Genomic DNA, 22338 nt, shown 5'->3' on the forward strand with positions numbered 1-22338 from the left:
GTTTGTAAGTATTAAGAGGTTGCAGAGGGAGGAAAGGCAAAAAAGTATTGGTGGGTGTTGCGCAGTTATTCTCCATGGAAAAGGGGGTCCTTAAGTAGGGCCATAAACTAAGAGGTGCTAATGAATGAGGAAAAATATTAGGTATTATGCATGTTTGACTTTAGAATAGCAGATATCTTCAGTGTTTTTCAGAAATGGACGGACCCCACTCATAGAATAATAGGGATAGCTATTGGCACGCTATAACACATTTAAAAATCACAACAGTCCCAGAATCGTAACAGCACATCCTTTTTTCAGATATCTCCTTTGTTCATCTCTCGTGTTCCCACTTCCCCAAAACAGTATAAGATTTAATAGGCCAGGGTTGCTGGTACAGAAACTGGAAACCCTCCCCTGAAGTTATCGAAAAATTGTGACAGCTTAAGCGGAGTGTCAATTTTAATGTGTAATGTTGTGAAAATCTTATAAATTTAAAGTAATATGACATTTATTAAAGTATGAATCAAAATAACAATATTAATAAAATTTATAAATTGCAAAATAATAAATAATAGCTATTTTTTACCTTTTTTATCTCTTATTACTTAAATTATTGTGGTAAAATATACGGTACACTTTGATTTATACTTGAGTAATTTTTAATTTAGACTAACAGAGCAACTGTTAGAATAGGCGGCTTTTCTTCATAATAGAACTCTGTATTGCACATTAATTTTACATATACATGAAATTTAATTTTAGTATTTTAATTTTTCATCAGTAGTTCATGATACAACTACAAAGTAATCTCGAACACTTTTGACTTTGTAGAGGGGCCCTGGGCAGGAAAAAGTAAACAGAAGACTTGAGAAAGAATGTCTAATTTTTTTCAACAAAGATATTTTGTTAAGCCCTAAATTAGTAGAGCCCATGCAGAAATGAGATCTAGCTCGAACAGTCCCCCGACGTTCCAAAAACCTTATTCGTCAAATGAACTTCCCCAGTGTAACTTTCGTTACTTAAACTCTTCCGTTTGGGTATATAGGATTTTATGGTGACTTTAAAGCATATGGCAATGCTGTTAACAAACTATTTTTTTAATGGGAGCCATAAAAATAGTCTGTTTCTTTTTCCCAAACTTTTTCATAGTGACGAGTTAACCGAAATTAGCGACGAATAAACAAGGGTTTAATAACATTGTTGTCTATGAAAGCTGGAAGAGCTTGAAGAAAAATGACGACTTAACGAGGTTTTACTGTATTTCATTTTCAGTATTAATGTGTCACAACAGTAATTTTCCCAATTTCCCGGGAATTTTTCTCGGGATTTCGGGAATGGGAAATCAAATAAAAAAATTCCCAAGAATGGGTGGACAGGAATTCTCAAGTGGAAACCCTAGTCATGACAGAAAGCAAAATAGTATCTATGGTTATAGCTGTAGCAATTTTACTATGTTCCCTCTTATGTCTCACTTTCATATTCACATGAATGTATGTTAGTGATTGAGCGAAATGTTTTTTGCACTATTGCATTGTTGAACTTTGTCTCATTTCGGTTTGATCGCACTGTGGTGCTGCATATTCTACTCACAGTTGTGTTTCAGCACAGATTTTATTTTCTATTATTGACAGTGTTAAACTGCTTCTGCTGAGCCAAGGCCTAGCAACTTCAAACCCTGTTGAATTTATTTTTTTGGTGAATTTGATTTTGGATTTTCATGATGTTTTTAAAATTTGGTGTCATCCAAACTTACATACTTCGTAGCAGGATTGGTAAGAAACCCCTTTTCCAAGCCAAAAACCAGGATTTTTTTGGTTTAAGCATTTACCAGGGCTCCCACTTGTCCTACTTTTGTCGTACTTTCTTGGTTTTGTCCTACTTTTCCACCAAATCCTATCTACAAAATTTGTGTAATTGGTTTTAATTGAGCAGGGAATTGATGATATATTGCCAAATAGTACAAATGTTGTAATTACAATTGATGATTCTGCCAAAGCAGAAATTGTATCGTTTTCAAGGTTATTTGCGGGAGCGTATGTGGATCATTTGGTTTATTAATTTTTTTTTTTTGCATAGTTTGAGGGTTCAACTGGTAGAGTAGTCATTAAAAACTTCTGTCTGGATGAAAAAAATAATTTTGTATTTACCTTTCATGGTTTTGGACAGTAATCAGCAGTCGTCTTTCATCATTCAAAATTATGGTGCAAATAGGTGAAACAACAGTTTGTATTACAAAGCAGTTGGATACATAGGCCTATTCTAGATTTGGTGATTTTGATACTACCCAATAGCATTTCATTGTTTATGCCTCTGCATGCCCTAAAAATACAAAAGACAATGTATACAATACACTGCAAAAAGCTTGAAATGAAAGAGCTTCATTTTTCGAAAACAATTACACTGGTGTTGAACAGTAAAATGTAAACAAATCCCTTTAAAAAAGGGATGACAATGCAGTAAAACCATCCGGTTCATCTTGACTTACTTACATCGGAGCTTGTAGCCTAATTTACACATTTTGCACTGTGCTTTTGGAAGTGGTCTTGAAGGAGCGTCATTCTTAAAAAAACTTACATGTCTTCATAATTTGATGTGCATTGTCAAAGAGAGTTGACTAAAGAGATTAGAGGGTGGAAAACAAAAAAAATGTAATTTATATTGTGAGGAGAACAGAAAATAATTATCTGCAGTTGCTAGTGCACTGTTTTGGCCAAAAATTGTTCTTGTAACCGTCATTTCTGTCATTTTGACTTGAGTCAATCTTATAGGATACTGAAATAGTGCTATGGGGGAAAAATATATTAATGATTTTTTTAAATTTAACAAAATTTTTTTTTTTTTTTGTTATGCTATGATTATGTTGTGTAAAGGGGGTACCCTCCCCATCCTACTTTTTATTCCTACTTTTTCTAATTTTTTGAGTGGGAGCCCTGATTTATATAAAAAGCAATAAAATTTCTAGACAATCATTCAAACTTCTGATAATACAAATGCAAAGCCACAACAGGCAAAATGCACAACATGGTGGCTGAGAAAAAGATGCCCATAGATCAACAAGATCAGCTTTGCGACACATGGGACTGTTTGTTCTTCGAAATTAGTGAAGCAATAATTGGATTTGTAACAGGACTGCAAGTGGATTCATGCGGCTCATTCGCCCCATCGAAACAAGTTTGGGTCGTAACCGATAGCTCAAGAATCTCTAACCGTAAGTGAACTTCGACGACCCATCTGGCACACCTTTGTGAATCAAAATTTTGGATCGCAACCCATAAACTCAAAAACCATTAGCCAGATCCTTACGAGCCTTCTCAGAAGCCCCGGGCTCTTAGTGAATTTGGAGGACCTCTCTCGATATCCCCTCGCAACCCATTGGGTAAGAACCCCCTAGCTTATAAATATGCATAGGTGCCAATGCTTCCAAATTACCGGAAGCCTTCCGATTTTTAGCTTCATCAAAATCTGCAGACAGCAAACCGGATTCTTCCGATTTTTCGTATCTTCAGAGAAAAGTCCTCAAACTATGCTTCGCAGAACTTGATAATCCCTAAAGAAAATTTCACAGTACTTGAAGTCTCAAAAAAAGAGACTATTCTCGAGAAAAATACGGCGATTGACAATTGTTGTCAAATTTGACACTAAAACTGAGCAAAGTTTCCAATTATTGTGACAATCTCCAAAAAATAGCTAATGGCGGGAAATAAAGTGCTATTGCAAAACACAGCGGTATAAAATGAATCTCTCTCTCACTCTTATTTAGAATTTAATTTTAAATAGGATTGGGTTAATGAAATCTCAGTATTTCTTTTTATTAATTTATGACCTGAACACTTTTTTTTGTTTTGAATCAATTTTTATTCAACTGCATTGATGTCACACTATTTTATCATGCGTGCAAGGTATACATAGATATAAATATCCAATTTTCCCTTCTATTTGAATGACGCATTTTCTTCGGCAGCGAAATGTTTCGTCACATATCAAACTACAGATTTTTCGAGTTTGACACGGGATGAAACATTTTGCTGCCATTCATTTGCTATTCAATAAATTGAAATAAAGTGTTTATTAATATAAATTAATGAAATTCCATATTAATTAATCTATAAATATTTCTTACATTTTAATAAAAACTAATTTTTGCAATTCAATTGTTTTATAGCTTAACTCAAGGAATTATTTTGTGTTTGAGAATTCTCTCTCCAGGGCTCCCACTCATCCTACTTTTTTTCCTACTTCCACAGTTTTGTTTTTTTTTGTGTCAAATCCTATGAACAAAATTTGTGTAATTGATATATATATTGAGCAGGAAATCATTGATACATTACCAAATATTACAAACAGGGTTGGGTTTCTTCCGGGTCAGTGGAAGAAATGGAAGAAACTGAAAAAATGTGCATTAAAATTACCATTCAGTTGAAGTACACATAATTAATGTTTATTATTTCACCTCATTGGTTGTGCAATAATATCAAATATGTTCTAAAAACAATATTTTTTTTAACATTTAATTATATCTCACCAAGATGTGCAATATTTAATTTTCCAATAAAGCACGCATATTAAAACAAATTATTAGTTACCACTCAAAATGTTAATCTCAGTATAAAAAATATTATAGAATTTAAAGTATAATTAATACATGTTTGTAGAAAATAATTGCTTTCATAAGTTCAGCACATTTATCTAATTACTTGGCAATATATAACTAAACTGAAGAACTATACCCAAAAAAACTGGTACAGGCATGTGTATGCAAATAAAGAGATATGGAACCAATCAGAGTATGGAGCTGCGGTCGGCAACGCCTATATAACAACAAGTGTCTGGCATAATTGTTAGATCGGTTACTGCTGCTACAATGGCAGGTTATCGAGATTTAAGTGATTTTGAACGTGGTGTTATAGTCGGCGCACGAGAGATGGGACATAGCATCTCCGAGGTAGCGATGAAATTTGGATTTTCATGTACAACCATTTCACGAGTGTACCGTGAATATCGGGAATCCGGTAAAAAATTAAATCTACGACATCGCTGCGGCCGGAAAAAGATCATGCAAGAACAGGACTGACGAGAATCATTAAACGTGACAGACGTGCAACCCTTCCGCAAATTGCTGCAGATTTCAATGCTGGGCCATCAACAAGTGTCAGCGTGCAAACCATTCAACGAAACATCATTGATATGTGTTTTTGGAGCTGAAGGCCCACTCGTGTACCCTTGATGACTGCACGACACACTTTACGCCTCACCTGGGCCAGACAACACCGACATTGGACTGTTGAGGACTGGAAACACGTTGCCTGGTCTGACGAGTCTCTGTTCCAATTGCTTCTAGCTGATGGACGTGTACGGGTATGGAGACAACCTCATGAATCCGTGGACCCTACATGTCAACAGGGGACTGTTCAAGCTGGTGGAGGCTCTGTGATGGTATGGGGCGTGTGCAGTTGGCATGATATGGGAATCCTGATACGTCTAGATACGACTCTGACAGGTGACACGTACGTAAGCATCCTGTCTGATCACCTGCACCCATTCATGTCCATTGTGCATTCCGACGGACTTGGACAATTTCAGCAGGGCAATGCGACACCCCACACGTCCAGAATTGCTACAAAGTGGCTCCAGGAACACTCTTCTGACTTTAGACACTTCCGCTGGCCACCAAAATCCCCAGACATGAACATTATTGAACAAATATGGGATGCCTTGCAACGTTCTGTTCAGAAGAGATCTCCACCCCCTCTTACTTCTACGGACAGCTCTGCGGGATTCATGGTGTCAATTACCTCCAGCACTACTTCAGACATTAGTCGAGTCCATGCCACATCGTGTTGCAGCACTTCTGCGGGCTCGCGGGGGCCCTACACGATATTAGGCAGGTGCACCAGTTTTTTTTGGCTCTTCAGTGTATAAGGAGTAGTAAGTCGCGTTTAACAAAATGTAAAAGTATTTTAGGAATTACTATAGGACTAGTGTATGATTGACAGGCATTCCCTATGCGATAAGACCAAAGCTGCTGGGAGACATCAGATATAACAGCGAATTGAAATGCTTAGAAACATTTTTAATCGTAATCTTTCATCATTGTAAGTGACTATCTCCATGAGGTGGATAGAAGCATATTGACATAATTTTAAATTGTACTCAATATATCAGCTACTGAGAGATTGTGCAAATAGTGCTGATTATTATCATGAATGAATGGGGCTTTTTTACAAAATGCTGACAAATGCTTACAAAGGTTGATGCCTTATTTTTAAGTCACAAAATTAAGATATGAAAAGACTATTCTTCCCTATCATTTGTTCTCATGTCTTATCAATACTGAATATTAGGCTGAAAGATTGAATTCTGAACAGGAACTGTGGCAAAGTATAGTAACTTGTGATATTTTTTAACTGCAAGTGCAAAACTTCAGGCATACTATTCAAATTTTAATATAGTATTATGGTAAGAATGATTGTAATAAAGAAGTAATGTGTTAAATATCTGAAATTCTCAGAAAGCTGTGATTGTGTTAAAATGCTTCTAAGTTCTTAAAATTCAGCAGGTTTGAAAAGAATATATGGTTTTGGATTCAAACACTAAACTTTTTGGAACAGCCTAACGATGTCATAACAAAAAAGGTTTTGTTACACCATGTTACACTGAACTGATGAAGTTCATAAATAAATAAAGGACTTTTTATTCAAACATACTGTTCCGGATAATTTTCCACAAGACTTCGAAATTGCAAAATAAGAAGCGGTTCGACGGACAAACGCAGATTTATTTACAGAACAGAAATTTACACGAATTTACAAGCTAACCAGAGAGCTAACAACCTTCTCGCAAAGTTTAAACACGACTGACTGAATCTCCTTGTGCCTCTCTGAGCCTGTCTAGCTTGCTGTCTTGTGAGCGCCGCACTATTTACAACCCCGACAGAAACTTCGAGAAATAGAACATTCCACAAAATTCTATCTTACAGTTTCCTAGTCGGCGCCGCCACCATACGGAGGGGTTGAACCAATGTCTGGAGGGGCAGGACTTTCTGGAATGTTCTCACCAATAGCATCTTTCTCCGATGAACCGAAATCGGCATCAACCGATTTCGATATTTCTGAGAGCCATCGAACATATCGCGCTATCTATCGCCAACAGATCGTAACAATACAACTAATAAAGCATTTCAAAATTGATACTATATTAACATTACAGTTGATAAAATCTTCCTGTAACAGCAGTAAATTAAGCTTATGATTGCATAAGTATTAACGAAAGTAATTTTTTTAGAAATCAGTTTTTTCCATTTCTTCCTGCTGTTTTTTTTCCAAGGTTTTTGCCAACTCTGAAGGAGCTTCCTAATCTTCGCAGCAACATACCTGCATACCTAATGAACTTTGTAGATATGTCAAAATGCTTTAAAGCACCCTTTCAAGTTCTGCAGAACTCGAAAGAATTTTTTCGTCTCTTGTATTCAGCCATTCTAAGCTTTGAAATCGATTACAGCATACAACTGCTAAAAACACTTTGTTTTTCAATGTCGCACTGCAGTGAGGAAAATCAGGATTTTTATAATATTTTCTGATATTTTGTAATTATTATTTGTAATAATCTTTTTTCTAACGATCTTTAAAATGAGATAAAAATTTTCATTTTCCAGTAGTATGGAAGAGATCAGTGTCATTTAATAAATAAATAATGTTTAATTGTTTTGTTACTTTAAAAAGTTTAAAATAATTTTTTCAATGAGATTGAAATTAGATGAATCGATTTTAAACCTTCAATGAAGTTTCTCTCAGTCTGATGAAAAGCTTCAGCTAGATATGTGATCTTGGTTAAAGAACTGATATATTTTTTATAATTGATTTTACATGTGCATAGCGAAATTGTCATAATCCTAATTCAAATTTATTAGAGATATTAAAATTTATTTGTCATATCTCATATTGTAGCTTTGTACTTTGGGGCACAACTGAGAGGGGGAGGGACAGGCCGATCTAGTGCTCCGGGCTCTGGACTAGAGGAGGGCACCAAATTAACCCTTTATAACTGTTTCTTTTACATTACATGGGTGTGCCAAAATGTGTGTGCTTGCCCTGTTTGCGAAAGTATCTAGTTGCAGCGCTAGATAGATGCCACCACCTACTGAACACAAAACACGCCAAATGTTGGGCACATATACATAAGCACACTGTTAAGTTTCTCCAACACAAATCTGACATATCTCCCATATTCAGGTGTGAAAATATGTGGCAGTTAAATTTCGGCAGATCAGAGGGGGAAAATCATTTTACCAGGAAAATCAAAGTATGAATAGGGAATCAGAAGATAAGTGTCAGAGAGGAGAGAGAGAATCTAATTTGCTTTAAATTTTTGATCAGAAGTTATTGAAAGTGCTAAGATTTTTTAATGAAATGTAAAATCAATCTCAGAAGGGAATTTATAGATTAATTTATTAGTAAATATATGAATGTGTGCCTCCAACTGTTAATTAAAGTGGATCCTGCTTATAACGTTTTTCAAAAAAACATCATAAAAAAACGTAAACAAGAAAACACTTTGAACGGGAAATCTTAATGAGAATTACTTATTGTTAGGACCATGAAAATAAGTTGTACTAAGTGGAAAATGTTTTAAATGGGAGGAATGTTATAAGCGGGATCAACTGCATATTTGTTTTAGATTTAGTACATGTGCGGAATTCCATACGTTAAATTCTCAGTGCCAATGAGCTTCTATGCAAGCTTTTCCTACTAGTAGACAATGAAAATAAATGAACTTTTTTTTTGGATAGAACACATGTTTTTAGAAATGAATTACTTGATTCACAGATACCTTCTTTTGAGCAAAGACCTGGGGCATGCTTGAAGAAAGTTCATAGAGATACCGGTGAATTATGGTGACATAAGATTTTTCAACGATAAATTTTTTTTGAGAGGGACTCTCTTTTTTTCACTCAAAAAGGACCCAGATTTTTTGGATAACCTGGGTCCTGGTAAATTAGAGTACAGCGGCATCTCTGCCCACTGTAATAACTTCAGCCAAAGAAACAACTGTTACTCAGCTGACCAATTTTACCAGAGCAGTGCAAGTCAAACAGGGAGAAGGTGCAAGTACAAACTCCATTCCTGCCAGACATCTCAACCTCAACAGACTTATTTCTTGAAAATGCTCCCCAGTCATGCAAATGAAACATCAAGCTTTCAACCATGTCGGCCTAATAACACGAAAACTGATCCATTAAAATGATTAATTTAATCTATTAAATGATGGCCTTGTTTGCTTCAATAATGATGTTTTCTCAAGTGTTTTTGTTATCTAAAAATTTTAAATCTCAACTCTGTTCTTTAAAAAAATTTAAATTAATGGAAGCTTTTGCAAAGGAGTACTTAATTTTTAAATTATTCCACTTGTCTCAGTATTGCAACCACAGAACTAATTTATTAAATTTTTTTTGTATAGAAATGTCCTGCGAAGACAAAAATAAAACCCACAGACGTACAGTTTCAGCTGGTGATGCATTTTCTGTGACAGATCTCAGCAGTTCACTTGACAGATGCAGCATAACTGACAGTCTGCCACACAATGGAAAAATAGGTGACTTTTCCTTGTATTATCAAAAAAAAATTTTGGACTTTCTGCCATAAACTTTTTTGTCTAATTCTGTGTATCAATTCTTATAATTCATATTGAACCTACTTGAAAATTGTTAAAAATCATTATTTAAAAAAAAAAGTTTCAAGGGAATCAGCTAGTAAAGAGTGTTTTATCATTCCCTTTTTTTTCTGAAGATGGTACTTTCAACCCTTGGTTTAAGGACAACTCGGTTTGCAAAAAATTTGGTTTACAAATAGTAGAAAGTGATTTTGTTTATGAACAAGTCTTTGTTTACGAACACACCAGTGACTAAATGCAGAGGGAAGCAGATTTCAGAAGCCTGCAGCCACTTTTTTTTTTTTGACAGTAGAGTTGGTTGAAGAATTAAATTTCACCACAGTTAACTTCTTGACACCATACCACCAGGCCTGCAACTAGATGCTTGGTCAGCCAAAGCAAGCACACATTTTGGCACCTCAAAATGTTGAATGAGAGGTTAAAGAGTGAAAATTGCACCCCCCCCTTTAGTCCGGCGCCCGGGGCACCAGATCCACCTGCACCCCCTAGTTTCGGCCCTGCATACCACTCTTCTTATCCAGCTGATGGATCAACAGTATATTTGAAACTTTATAGAGCTCGAAACCAAAAAAATCTTCCCAAGAAACTGTTTTGCAATAATTGACAGGAAGTGATTGACAAAACCATGAATTTTGCTTGGAGTATATTGTGGCCAGAATGTGTTCCCAGCAAAGATTTTGAGAGCTTTGACACTGAGATTAAAGATGATATTAACGACACCAGACATGGTCTTGGCATTGTTATCATTTTGTTTAAACTTTGCATCTTGTTGTATTTATGATTATTCTTTTAGTGTTAGTTTAATGATTCCCAAATGTTTTACATTATGCAGATTAAAGAAACTGCTGTTGGAAAAATTTACACTGGAATTCTTTGAAGTTCCAGAAACAGATTAAATAATTTTAAATTGATTGTTGCTATAGAAGAAATTGTTTTGGTTTATGAACAGTCTTCAGGAACAAGTTAAGTTCGTAAACCAAGGATAGACTGTATTTTGGGTTCAAACTTCCCGTATTTTTTTTAGACAAATATGGTCAGCCTAGTCAGAGACTTTACGATGTCTATTTCACACTTCCCCTCAAAACTGGTTAAATCATGGGGTTATAATAGAGTACAATCAACACTCAGTTTGCAAACAATTTGGTTTATGAACAACAAAAAATGATTTGGTTTATGAACTTTTCTTGATTTGCAAACATGCAAGCCAGAAAAGTTAGACTAAATTCAAAGGAGCAATAGAGAAATTGAGACATCTACAGCTACACAGTGATTTTTTTAAAAGCTATTTCCTGCAAATGCAACTCTTATCAATCCCAGTGATAGGCAAACTTTTCAAGAAGTGGGCCAAGAAACAAAAAAAAGTTTTCATATTACATTACTGACATATTCGGAGTGGACATTGATTCATAATTGGAATGCTTATGCTTTGAAATGAAGTGATGGAATGTATTGTATACTTTGAAAACTACCACGATTTCATTGCAAATGAGATAGTTGTTTATCTTTTACAACTGTGAATAAATAAATGTGATAACTAACTTTATGCACATTTATTATATACGTGCTATAAGTTTTTAAATAAATTTCTATTTTAATATCCACACAACTATATTTTTCATATGCAAAAAAATAACACGACCTTGCATGAATTTTTTAAAAACACAATCTAAAATCTCTATACTATTATTTTCAAATGAGCGCCACATCTGGCCCATAGGGCCTAGTTTTCCCATTGCTGATCTAGCCTATAGATAAGCAGGCCATTTCAAACTTTGAGTAGGTTTAAGTCGGAGATGTTTTGTAATAATTTCTGACAGAATTATAACACTCACTGACTTCTGCGAACATAATTTAATACATTGCAATGCTCATTGTTCTTATTCATAAAGCTTGGCAGTTGAGAAGGAACTCATGAACTCAGTTGGGACGAAATTGTGGCCAGATTGCTTTGCAGGCAGAAGTTTGCAGGGCTTTATTGTTGAGGCTACAGATGATATTAATGAAACTAGATATGGCACCGGTCCAGTTTTGGTATGATATATGTGTAAGCCCAAAATGTGGTGAGGTCAGGATAGCCTCTAATCCTCTATCTCTAGGGAAAACATTTTCAGTGTTAGTTAAATGATTTGAATTGATTTTATGTTATGCACTATTGTAAAAGTTCATACTAAAAATTCTGGGGTTGCAGGACCAAATTAATCCAATTTACATTGATTCCTATATTGAAAGGTTATTTTGGTTTGTGAACAGACTTCAAGAATGAATTAAGTTTGTAAACCAAGGGTAGACTGTATTTTTATTAGAGTATTGCAATGGTTTTTCTGTTCACTTTCTTGCATACTGACTGAGGTACTTCAGATTTTCTTCCTTCATTGTTAAAAATCTAGTATCTAGAGGAAAGAATTGTGCATTCAATAGCATTGATAAATTAACATGATTTATATAAGAATTATCAGTACATATTACTCTCACATATCAATAACAATCTGTCATTCTATTGTCTTAAATGTATGAATTTAATCTATGCATGGTGTAAAAGATCTGTTCAAAAAAGCATCAGCCATTCTCTTTTTGGAAACTACTATGAGGATAAAAGTGGAATCTTGCAACTGAAAAAAATTTGTTTTCAATAGCAACTTTCAAGTCATTAACAAGACCTGATTCTGAGCTGATGGGGACCCTGGGCAAAGTAAACATTTAAAGGCCCCAACTAGCATCCAAGATGTTTGGTTAGTTTAATGTTTCCTAAAGTGTGTGATATTGCCCCCTTGGGGAGGGGTAGAAGATAGAAATACAATATGGGTTCTTATAAGTGAATTCGGCAAAGGACACTGAGTATATATTTTTTCTGAGAAAACAGTGGTAAGACAAATGAGTTTGGAAAAATCTGTGTTAGTTCAGTGAATGCAGGTTTTTTGTTTGAATTTAAAGCCTTTTTTTTTTATTTTGAGGCACTGTGCAAATACCCTATTGGCGCAATGGAAATCGGGCCCAGGGGTTATATGGTGATATTTTTTGTGTGTGGTGTAGAAGACTAGTCTACGAAATAATGACTACTAACACAAGACTAGTCTATATAAATACCTCAGGAGAATAGGAGCTGTTTCTTAGAACAGCAATGCACAATCCGTGGGTCACGTCAATGAACAGGGGGATATCACACAAATGAGAAATTCTCCAAAATAAAAACTTCCAAATAAGAAATTTATTTTTATTTAAAAATATGACAAAAATAAAGAATGCCTTTATTCATCTGAGCTAATTATCATGTATCGTACAATGTAATTTAATCAAATTCTACTTGTACAATAATCAATATATCGGCCCCATGATGGCAGAATCATGAATATGCAATGTCCTTGCAAAAAAAGAATGTGGGAAATGACATTTGAATGTTTACTCTACCTATGTTACTCTATGGAAGTTATTTTCTTAAAATGTTTAACGTGTGTTTCAGTAGGGATACACATTTGCATTTCAGGCACAAGTTAGCAAAACAAGGTATCCAAACAGCCGATTAAGAAAAAAAATAAAATTTGTTCATTTGTGCTTCTGGCGCATGCGGTAGACAATATCAAGTTGGTACTTTTACTGGATGACTTAGAGAAAATCACCTGATTTAAAAATTGTATACAGGGTGTTTCAAAAAGAATCACCCAATTTGAAATGTGTATATTGCGAAAAGTATTGAGCATAGACACTTAAGAATAATTTTATATTACATGGCTAATAAAGTTTTTTTACAAACCAAATTAAAGGTGCTCAATATATCCACCTGAGGATGCATGGCATATGTCTATACTGTAGTCAAATTCGTCCCAAACGTTTGTGAACATGCTTGCATCCACTGCTTCTGTTATGCATATCTTCAGTTCGGCTAATGTAGCTGGAAGGAGAGGTACATGAACATAGTCTTTTATAAACCCCACAAGAAAAAATCGCACACTATGAGGTCCGGCGATCTTGGAGTCCAGTGATGTTTAACTGAATCGTCAGGTCCCATATAGCTGATCCATCATTTAGGAATGTGATTGTTCAAAAATTCTCTAACGTCCAAGCTCCAGTGTGGTGGTGCCCCGTCCTACTAGAAAATGAAGTTATCCAAATTTGTTTCTAACTGTGGGAAAAGCCAATCTTGACAAACACTGAAGTGGCGGCCGAAGTAAGAGCATCAGCACTACCTGTCTGCAACTGCGTGAAACTCAAGATTTCCCTCTTTCTACCTATACATTATTTGATCAAAACAGATTAAAAGCTGAATAGTTAAGATTTTTTTTAAAATTGGATGATGATTCTTTTAGAAACACCCTGTAGTTCTTAAAAATTAAAAACACAGGATAGAATGGTAAGCAATATGTAAATATATGGGGGGGGGGAAATGTGTCTACATTTTATGAACAATTTTTGTTAATTGTCGATTGCAAGTGTAAAATCATTTTGAAATCTGATGATTCTTTCTCAATCACCCTGTATACTAAAATCAAAGACTATACACCTCGCTACACTTCTATCTTGCATAAGGGACACTAAGTGCATCAAAAAACAAAGTTAATATTAATATGATATTGAAAAAAAAGAGAATATCTTTGGAAGTAAATATTGCCTGATTAAAATCTAAAAAAGTGTTCGAAGAAGTACTTTCGGGACAACACATTTACTGGCAAAAAAATCATAATGTCCCGGGAAAACGGGACATATGGTCAGTCTTTGTAGGAATCACAAAAACAATTTCTGTCAAAAGGAGGTTGCGCTTCACTGTCTTAGACTACCAGCTGGTTCTAGGTTTCTGGTATTCTAACCAAATGAGACTGATTTCAATAAATATGCTACAGCAGCAACCTTCGAAGCAGGAAAGAATTGTTACAAAATTGTGTCACCATCTGGTGGTATGCTGTTGGGAAGATAAAAATAAGTGTCAATAGTGTACTTGTTTCCAGAAACTTTTTGAATGCTCAATGTGTATTCTGCATCAGCTTAAATTCTGCCTGCACCCTGTAAGTATGTTTTTCAAAATCACATTAGTGTTTCAGCACTTGATACAGGAAATATGGTTGTATAAATCTTAGTAAATCATACTTGTTATAATTATGACTTTCCTTTTCCAAGCACAAGCATGTAGTCCAAAAATTACTCGCCACTTCATTCAAGGGCTATCAGCTACATGGAGTGGAAAACCACCAAAAATGCCTCAGCCAGAACAAGCAGAATTGACTTTCAGTGTTATAAGTGATGGTTTAAGGTACATTTTTGGTTTTTATTAAGGTATTAGACATAATTTATAAATATACAGTAGCCACCGCTTATAAGTATCACATCGGCAAAACAAAAACTAAATGCTGTTTTAACAGAGGAAAATCATTGGTTATAAGAATCAGATTTCCACTTTAAGAATAAAGAAATACATAAAAGTCCCCTCAAAAACTGCTGCAGCTCATCTCAGTAGTGGAACTTGTAGAATATTTTTGATTATTCACAAGGTTATTTGGAAGACTATATAGACTTATTGTCACTTTTACCTTTGTAATAAAACCATCCCATATTGACTGTAGCCTTCCCCCTCCCCCACCCCTTCAAAGAGTAAGGTTTACAGCTTCATAGTGAAGTGAGCTGTATTATATGAATGACAGAACTTATCCGCAAGAGGTTTATGGTTTAAAAAAAATGGTTTTTGTCAAAGTTATGGATAAGCGGATCTATCTAGAGCAGTGCTTCCCAAAGTGGACAATATTGCCTCCGGGGGTTATAGAAAGCTCCAAGGATTGGTAGAAGCTACGGGTTGGCTTGAGTTGAGGGGGGGCGTGATTAAAAATTATTCTGAAGAGGAGTGGGGCAATGGAAACAAAAAGTTTGGGAACCTCTGATCTAGAGTTATGCATTTGGACAATAGTCATAGCCCCCATATTCTGGAGCAGAGCCCCTAGGGCAGATATCTTCAATCTGTTGCTCGCGAGCACTCATAGTGCTCTATGCTCATGCCCGATTTTGTGCTCATGAACACTTGATCAATGTCCCGATTAACTACCTTGTACAAATTGCATTCAACGATAAAAATCAATCCTAATTTTTCATGCATACATATATCAAACTTGCCGTAAGGGTGCTCTTCTTTTGATGTGTACAGGCAGTGCTCCTGACTAGAAAAAGGTTGAAGACCTCTGCCCTAGGGGTTGTAGTCTTTGGTGGATCTCCAGACTTTTACAGAACCTCCCTCTATAGTGAATATATAGCATGAAAAAAGAAAAATGATGAGAATCATTCTGGGTCACAGAGTCCCCACTCCTGTGGGGACCATGACAATAATACTACAATAGTAATTCAGTTACCGTATAACATTTTAGTCTGTCTACATTGAAAATGAACGATTTCTATGTAAGGGCAATGATATACTATTGCTATAGATTTAAAATTTTAAAATTTTAGGAATTAAAAATATTCAATAAAAAATGTATAAGGTTTTTCGGTTTTTACATTAAAAACATTATGATCTTGCCTGAAGGCTCCCCCCCCCCCTCTGCATACTCCAGTGGTAATTGGATGAGTAACAGCAAAATGTTCCAGATATAAGAATCAACCACTTATATGAATCAAAATGGCTGAACAAAACAAGATTCTTATAAGCGGCGGCTACTGTAAATAGGGGAAAAAGTAACAGAATTTTGGTCAGTAATGATATGCAGTACACTATATAAATGACTAGAATTATTCATTCAGTGTCATGAAAAACAAGGAACTTATCAGGATGTCTAGAAACGGTCTCCTATTTATTTCAATGTTTCATTCTCCCCCAACTGGCGGGCATCTTCAGTGCTGAAAGTTTTTGCCAAAAGCAGACGTGGTGTCGTCCTTATCAACTTTTTGAGGCTTTCTTAGCAGTAGTTTGCTGTGATTTGCTAGGTCCCTGATGCTCATTCAGAATTGGTTGAGGGTGAATACTGTCTGTCAATTGAAGAATATTGTCTTTCGGGGTCAGATTACTTTCAGAGAGAATATATGCATGTGAGAGGATTGGGAACCAGTCCGGGGTAGTCTCTAAAATTTCTTTTCAGTTGAAGTTTGTCACACAGAAAATCTCAAGCCCCAAAGCAGAATGTTTAGCACTGTTCTGCGACGAGCCCTCAGCTGACTGGAAATGTGCTGCAGTAAACCCCCCCCCCCATACATGTAATAGTGGGGGTTTTTTTTGCACTTTTTCTTAAAATTCTTCCAAATTGTTCTGCAGCAGCCCTAATTGTTCTGCGACGTACGTCACAGATTTTGGCACATTCTGCTTTGGGGATCTCAAGTATCCAACCAATGACAACAAACTATAACTAGTAGAGCCAAAAAGTTGGCAGTAACCTCTTTGGCAGTTTTAACATTTGACAGTAATTTTCATCTCTCAAGATGTTGCCACAGCTGCTGGTGAGATGTTAAGAATGAGTAGAAGACCATGGCCAAACAGCCTATTAATTTTCATAAGATGCTGGCCATGATAGCCTACATTGCTCAATGTCATTTATGTAGAGATAAAATGGCATAATTATAATGACTGTCTTTTCAAATTATACAGTGTGATTCATAATAAGTTTGCAGTTTCAATGCACTATAAAACATGAAAAATGTAAGGTATTTTATGTTACCTATAACAGAATTTTAGTGGAATGGTTTTTTTTATAACCAGAATTACAGATTTTCTATGTGTGTACCCTACCCTTCACTGCATAGCACACATTAACCCAGTAATCCATTTCCACCCAAATGTGAGATAAAATATCTGAATCCGAGTGCTGAGATATTTATTTCAGCTCCGATATATCAACAGGAAAGAGAGAGGCCAATATCTTGTTTTTTGATGTACCTCCACAGGGAGAAGTTATAAGGAAGTTAATTCAGGATTTCTGGGTGGTCATTTGATCAATGGCAAGCTGTAGTATACAGCACAACAGGATAAGTTTCTCGCAGAGTCCTGGCGTTCATTGTAGTCTATACTTGCCCAATCTATCAGTGATTAAGTGCAGTGGTGCTCAATCCAATTATAGAATAAAATTGCCACTCTAGTCAATCAAAGATTTAACATATCCAGAAAAGTGCCTCTCTTCATAGTTTTCTCAAGAAAAAAAAATCCGGCATACTACTTTCTTTCACAGGGTGTCTATCATTATAAAAGTCATTTTGGGAAGCTGTCGATGAACCATGAACTACGCAAGGGAGGCAGCTGACAAAAGAGAACCATTGGAATACAGTGAAAAGCTTGCGATCTAGACCAATACCTAGGGTATGATGATAGAGCAAATAACAAGGGTCTAATATTGGACTTTGAAAAATGTTAATAGGAAAAGGAATATGTGGGATCCGTCCTTCAAAAGGGCCCTTGGTTGGTCTAGTACAGTGTTTCTCAACCGCCATGCCCTGGCATCCGCCAAACTGGTCCGTGACTGGTTTATTGCTTCATTTTTACCCATTTATTTCCCATTACTCTTGTGTATGCCCGGGCCTTCCAATCAAGAAAAAGAAATCAACCGTGCCACGTGATTCCAAAGGCTAAGAAACACTGGTCTAGTGGCCCCACGTCCTGCAGTAAGGCCCCCAAAGCTGAGCTTTTTGGCGGGCTCAGTCTAAATTTTTCACGGGCTCCGTATAGTGAATTTAGAGTGTGAAGAAACAAAAAATGAGAATTATCTCATCTAGAGTCCCTGGGCTGGATCAGCCCTTTACTGTGCTTCCCTCTGAATTGGAAAATCGGCTGGACTATGTTTGTACTCTTAAACGATGGTTTCGGCTCTCGTATATAAAACGTTTCTTCTAAATTTTTATTTTACTTGCACCAATACATTTTGTCTGCACATGGTAATGCAATCAGTAAAGAAATGGGCTCATTCGTGCACATTTATTTATTTATGCAATATTCTTGGCCCAAAGCCTATACAAGAGGACGCTTTAGATAGATTCTATCAAGATACTATTTTCTTCTGATGCTGTGTATCAGAAGAAAATGTCTCATCCTTGTCTGGCGATGAGCATCGATTCTGACAGCAAACTGCCAATTTCAAAAGTCGACACCGATCTTTGAATCGACTGAACAAACTGCTCGATCAATCACACCTTGCTCCATTCAATGTCGTTCAGGTCTTTAGCTCTGTTTTGAGCCCATTATTGCTATGCGTCGCAGTGCAACACAATTTGAAATATAGATGACAGCATTGACTGTTGTGCATATGGCTTAATATCAGTCAATGGTGTGTTCAGTAGTTTTACATTCGGAGGATGGATTTTCAATGAGTGTGGATGCATCCACGGAGCGTGCTTTGGAAAGTTTTGTCATAGGTAGCGAAGAAACTCAGATACGACAGAAACATTGATGGGGCATCTGACATTGATGGGGGATCACCAGACGTCCGTATGTACGACTCGCAAGGGCATATGCAGGAATGGATTGCATTGAATATTCATAACCTGAGCGCTTAGGTGATTTCGCAAAGTTGATTGAAGTCATGGGTGGGGATACGGGGAGGGCAACAATGAAGACGACAGTCCCCCACCCACTATTAAAAACTTATTGGCAGAAGAGCAAAAGATGAACATTAGCGCCCTCCCCCCCCAACCTCGTTAGGGAAACAACCTGTATCTATTTATGCTTTTGCGGAGGGAGGCGGTGGACGCTTATGTGGCTTTTGCCCTTAGGGTCCAGTTTCTATGGGGCATTGTATTTTTGGTAAAATGTCCCACTTTGTCCTACTTTTCCTACTTTTTTTAACAAAATCCTATCAACAAAATTTGTATAATTGATTTTAATTGAGAAGGGAATCGTGGACATAATGGCAAATAATACAGATTTAGTAGATTGCAATTAATAATTCTGCCAAAGCAGAAATTGTATTGTTTTTAAGGTTATTTCGGGGGGGGGGGGCGGTGCGTATATGGACCATTTAGTGATTTAATAATTTTTCATTTGCTTAGTTTGAGGGTTCTACAAATAGATAATAGTCATTAAAAACTTCTGCCTAGTTGAAAAAAAATAATTTTGTATTTACTACTCTTCATGGTCTTGGACAGTAACTAACATTCATCATTCAAAATTATGATGCACATTTTGTGTATAGGTGAAACAGTTTGCATAACAAAGCAGTTGGGTAAATAGACCTATTCTAGGCTTTGTGACTTTGATGATACCTAATAGCATCCAATTTTCTTCTGTGTTTTTAGAGCATTCAGAGGCACAAACAATGTTTACAATTATCAAGTAAAAAGCTACAAATGGAAGTGCTTCATATTTGTCAAAAACTATTACACTGGAATTGACCACTAAAATTTAAGCATTCTTTTTAAAAGGGATGGACAATGCCGTAAAACCATCTGGTCCACCTTGACTTACTTATATCGGGCCTTGTAATTTACACATTTTGCCTTTTGGAAGTGGTATCGAAAGAGTGTCATTCTTAAAAAACTTATGTATTTTTTCATAATTTTCTGTGTGTATTGTCAAAGAGAGTTGACAGAATAGACTGTGGAAGACTCCCGAAAAATAATGTAATATACATATATTGTGAGGAGAGCAGAAAAGAATTATTTGTAGTCGCTAAGACCTTATTTTGGCCAAAAAAATTTTTTTTGTAGCCAAGACATTTCTTTCATTTTGCTTTGGCTTGAGTCAATCTTACAGGATATTGAAATAGTGTGCTATGAAAAAAAATTAACTTAAAAATTTAAAAAAAAATCCCTAGAAATTTTTTTTTTAAATTATGCCATGATTATGTTGTCTAAGGGGGGTACCCTCCCCATCCTACTTTTTCTGCAGACCAATATCCAAGAAGACCGTTACATCACTTGACAAGAATGCACAGCACCAACTGCATCATTGTCCGCTATTCAGACACAGGCAGCAGTTTCACTACAGGCCCTTGTATCTGTCTGTACCATCGTGAGGCATCTTGCTGAAGAACATTTGGTATTGTGGCACCCATTATGTGTACTACCAATGACACCGACTCACCATCACCTTCGTTTGGAGGTGCCGAGCTCGATGGGATTAGACCACAATCTAATGGAACCAGGTCATCTTTAACAATGAATCAAGATTCAATTTGGGCAGTGATGGCAACCATGTATTTCTGTGGAGGACCTGTAGCAAATACCTCAATCCTTCCTTCACTACAGCAGCTTCACAGCAGCACATCTGGTGTGATGGTTTGGGGGCTGTCGCATACAGGCTTGTTGCAGAACATTGCTAAAGATTCTGATTTGGGGGAAAGATGTCTTAAAACTTGCTACAGGCCGAATTTAGATTCGGATTGATTTTCATTATTATTTTTTCTTCTGATCTTTTACTTGAAAGATATCAAGCAAGAAATTCTCCAATGAAAATTTTCCTATGTTTTTTGGACTCTCCCATTACCATAGAAATGACAACATTAAAAAATAAAAACAAAAAAATTATTTTTATGGGAATCTCAATTATTTGAAGGAAACAATCAACTAAACATGAACGTTACTTGAAAGATGCATATGTCTGTCATAAAATATTTTCTGTTACACATTATTAAAATCATTGACATTTTTTTTCATTGCTTCATGCAGAGCAATAATCAAGTTAGCACAGAGTGATTTGATCAACTTAAAATTTGCTGTTGAGAGTTCTTCCCTTTCATCTCATGTAAGTTATTTTTATGTTGTAGTGAAATATATTGTATTTTATACTTTATAATTGAAGCTCTGTTAAGCTTTTCAGAATTGTCTCTTCGGGTATGGATGTCTACTAACACTAACAAATTCCCTGGACAGATCTTACCGATCTCTTGGGAATATGTGACAATCACATTTAAAAAAATTGGCTCAATCTAATTAGCTTTGGTTCTTGGGCTAGTTTGGCATTAAGTAGACAAAATGATAATGATGAAACAATGATAGTTTACCAACAGTGTCAAAATCTTAGTTTTATCTATATTAACATCTGCTAAAAGTCATTCTTGATTTCATGTTTGTCTGTGGTAGTCATCTCCTATGACTAAGTATGACTTGTCATACAGAAGGTTATATAACATCTCTCTTGTCAGTTTTTAAAGGATCTTTGGCTTTTTTTATGTATATCAGGTGTAGCCAACTTCATGGGTCACACCAGGAGTGTCACTCAGGTGTATAAGCCGCACCAGCAAAACGACCTGGAAAATTCTCGGATTTGTATACAGAATAAGTAATATGGTGAAAACACAGGCAATTTAACCAAACTTTTTACCCTGGGATTTGCATTCTTCCACTTCATAAATTGACACATTTATTGTTTATCTAGTTGTGTTCCTAGTTAGATCCAATGCATCAAAAATTATGATCTACTCTAAAAAGTATTCCATACAATACATTCAGTTTGAATTTTTCAAACAAAACATTCTTTCTAAATTTTTTTTGCAATTTCTTATTTTTCTTTACCTTTGATTTGGTACTCACCCAATAGCAGCACTCCATGTGACCACGTGAGTTATTGCAAGGAATTGATTCATGCTCTGGTAGACTTAAGAGGTTTATTATCAGAATTAATGCCTAGAATGTTTCTTTATTTTCCCCTTCTTTTAGTAAAACACAGTTTTTCCTTCCCCAGTAAATATTATCCAAAAGTTGAAAAATTCACGATCATCGAGGAATCAGAGGAAAAAAGATTATACTAGTTAATATATATTTTTTCAAATATATTGGTTTCGGAACAATTTTCGAGACTGTTTG

The 22338-nt window shown here is 35.8% G+C and overlaps 1 protein-coding gene across 5 annotated transcripts in view; it reads left to right on the forward strand.

The window, feature by feature from the left end:
• Nucleotides 1-22338, forward strand: part of LOC149080571 (rho family-interacting cell polarization regulator 2-like) — a 185943-nt gene that overhangs the window by 7986 nt on the left and 155619 nt on the right. For 4 of the 5 annotated variants that reach the window (XM_089239709.1, XM_089239708.1, XM_089239707.1 and 1 more), the window contains exons 2-4: nucleotides 9436-9570; nucleotides 14755-14887; nucleotides 21202-21277. In XM_089239709.1, the coding sequence (XP_089095835.1) occupies nucleotides 9436-9570; nucleotides 14755-14887; nucleotides 21202-21277 (344 nt within the window). The remainder of the gene's footprint in view (nucleotides 1-9435; nucleotides 9571-14754; nucleotides 14888-21201; nucleotides 21278-22338) is intronic. The other variant, XM_089239710.1, reaches the window with a different exon arrangement.

Source organism: Pholcus phalangioides, unplaced genomic scaffold (genome assembly GCF_987345545.1).
Source record: "Pholcus phalangioides strain wild (caught in Gottingen) unplaced genomic scaffold, Ppha-v1.0 ptg000011l_1, whole genome shotgun sequence".
Taxonomy (NCBI): domain Eukaryota; kingdom Metazoa; phylum Arthropoda; class Arachnida; order Araneae; family Pholcidae; genus Pholcus; species Pholcus phalangioides.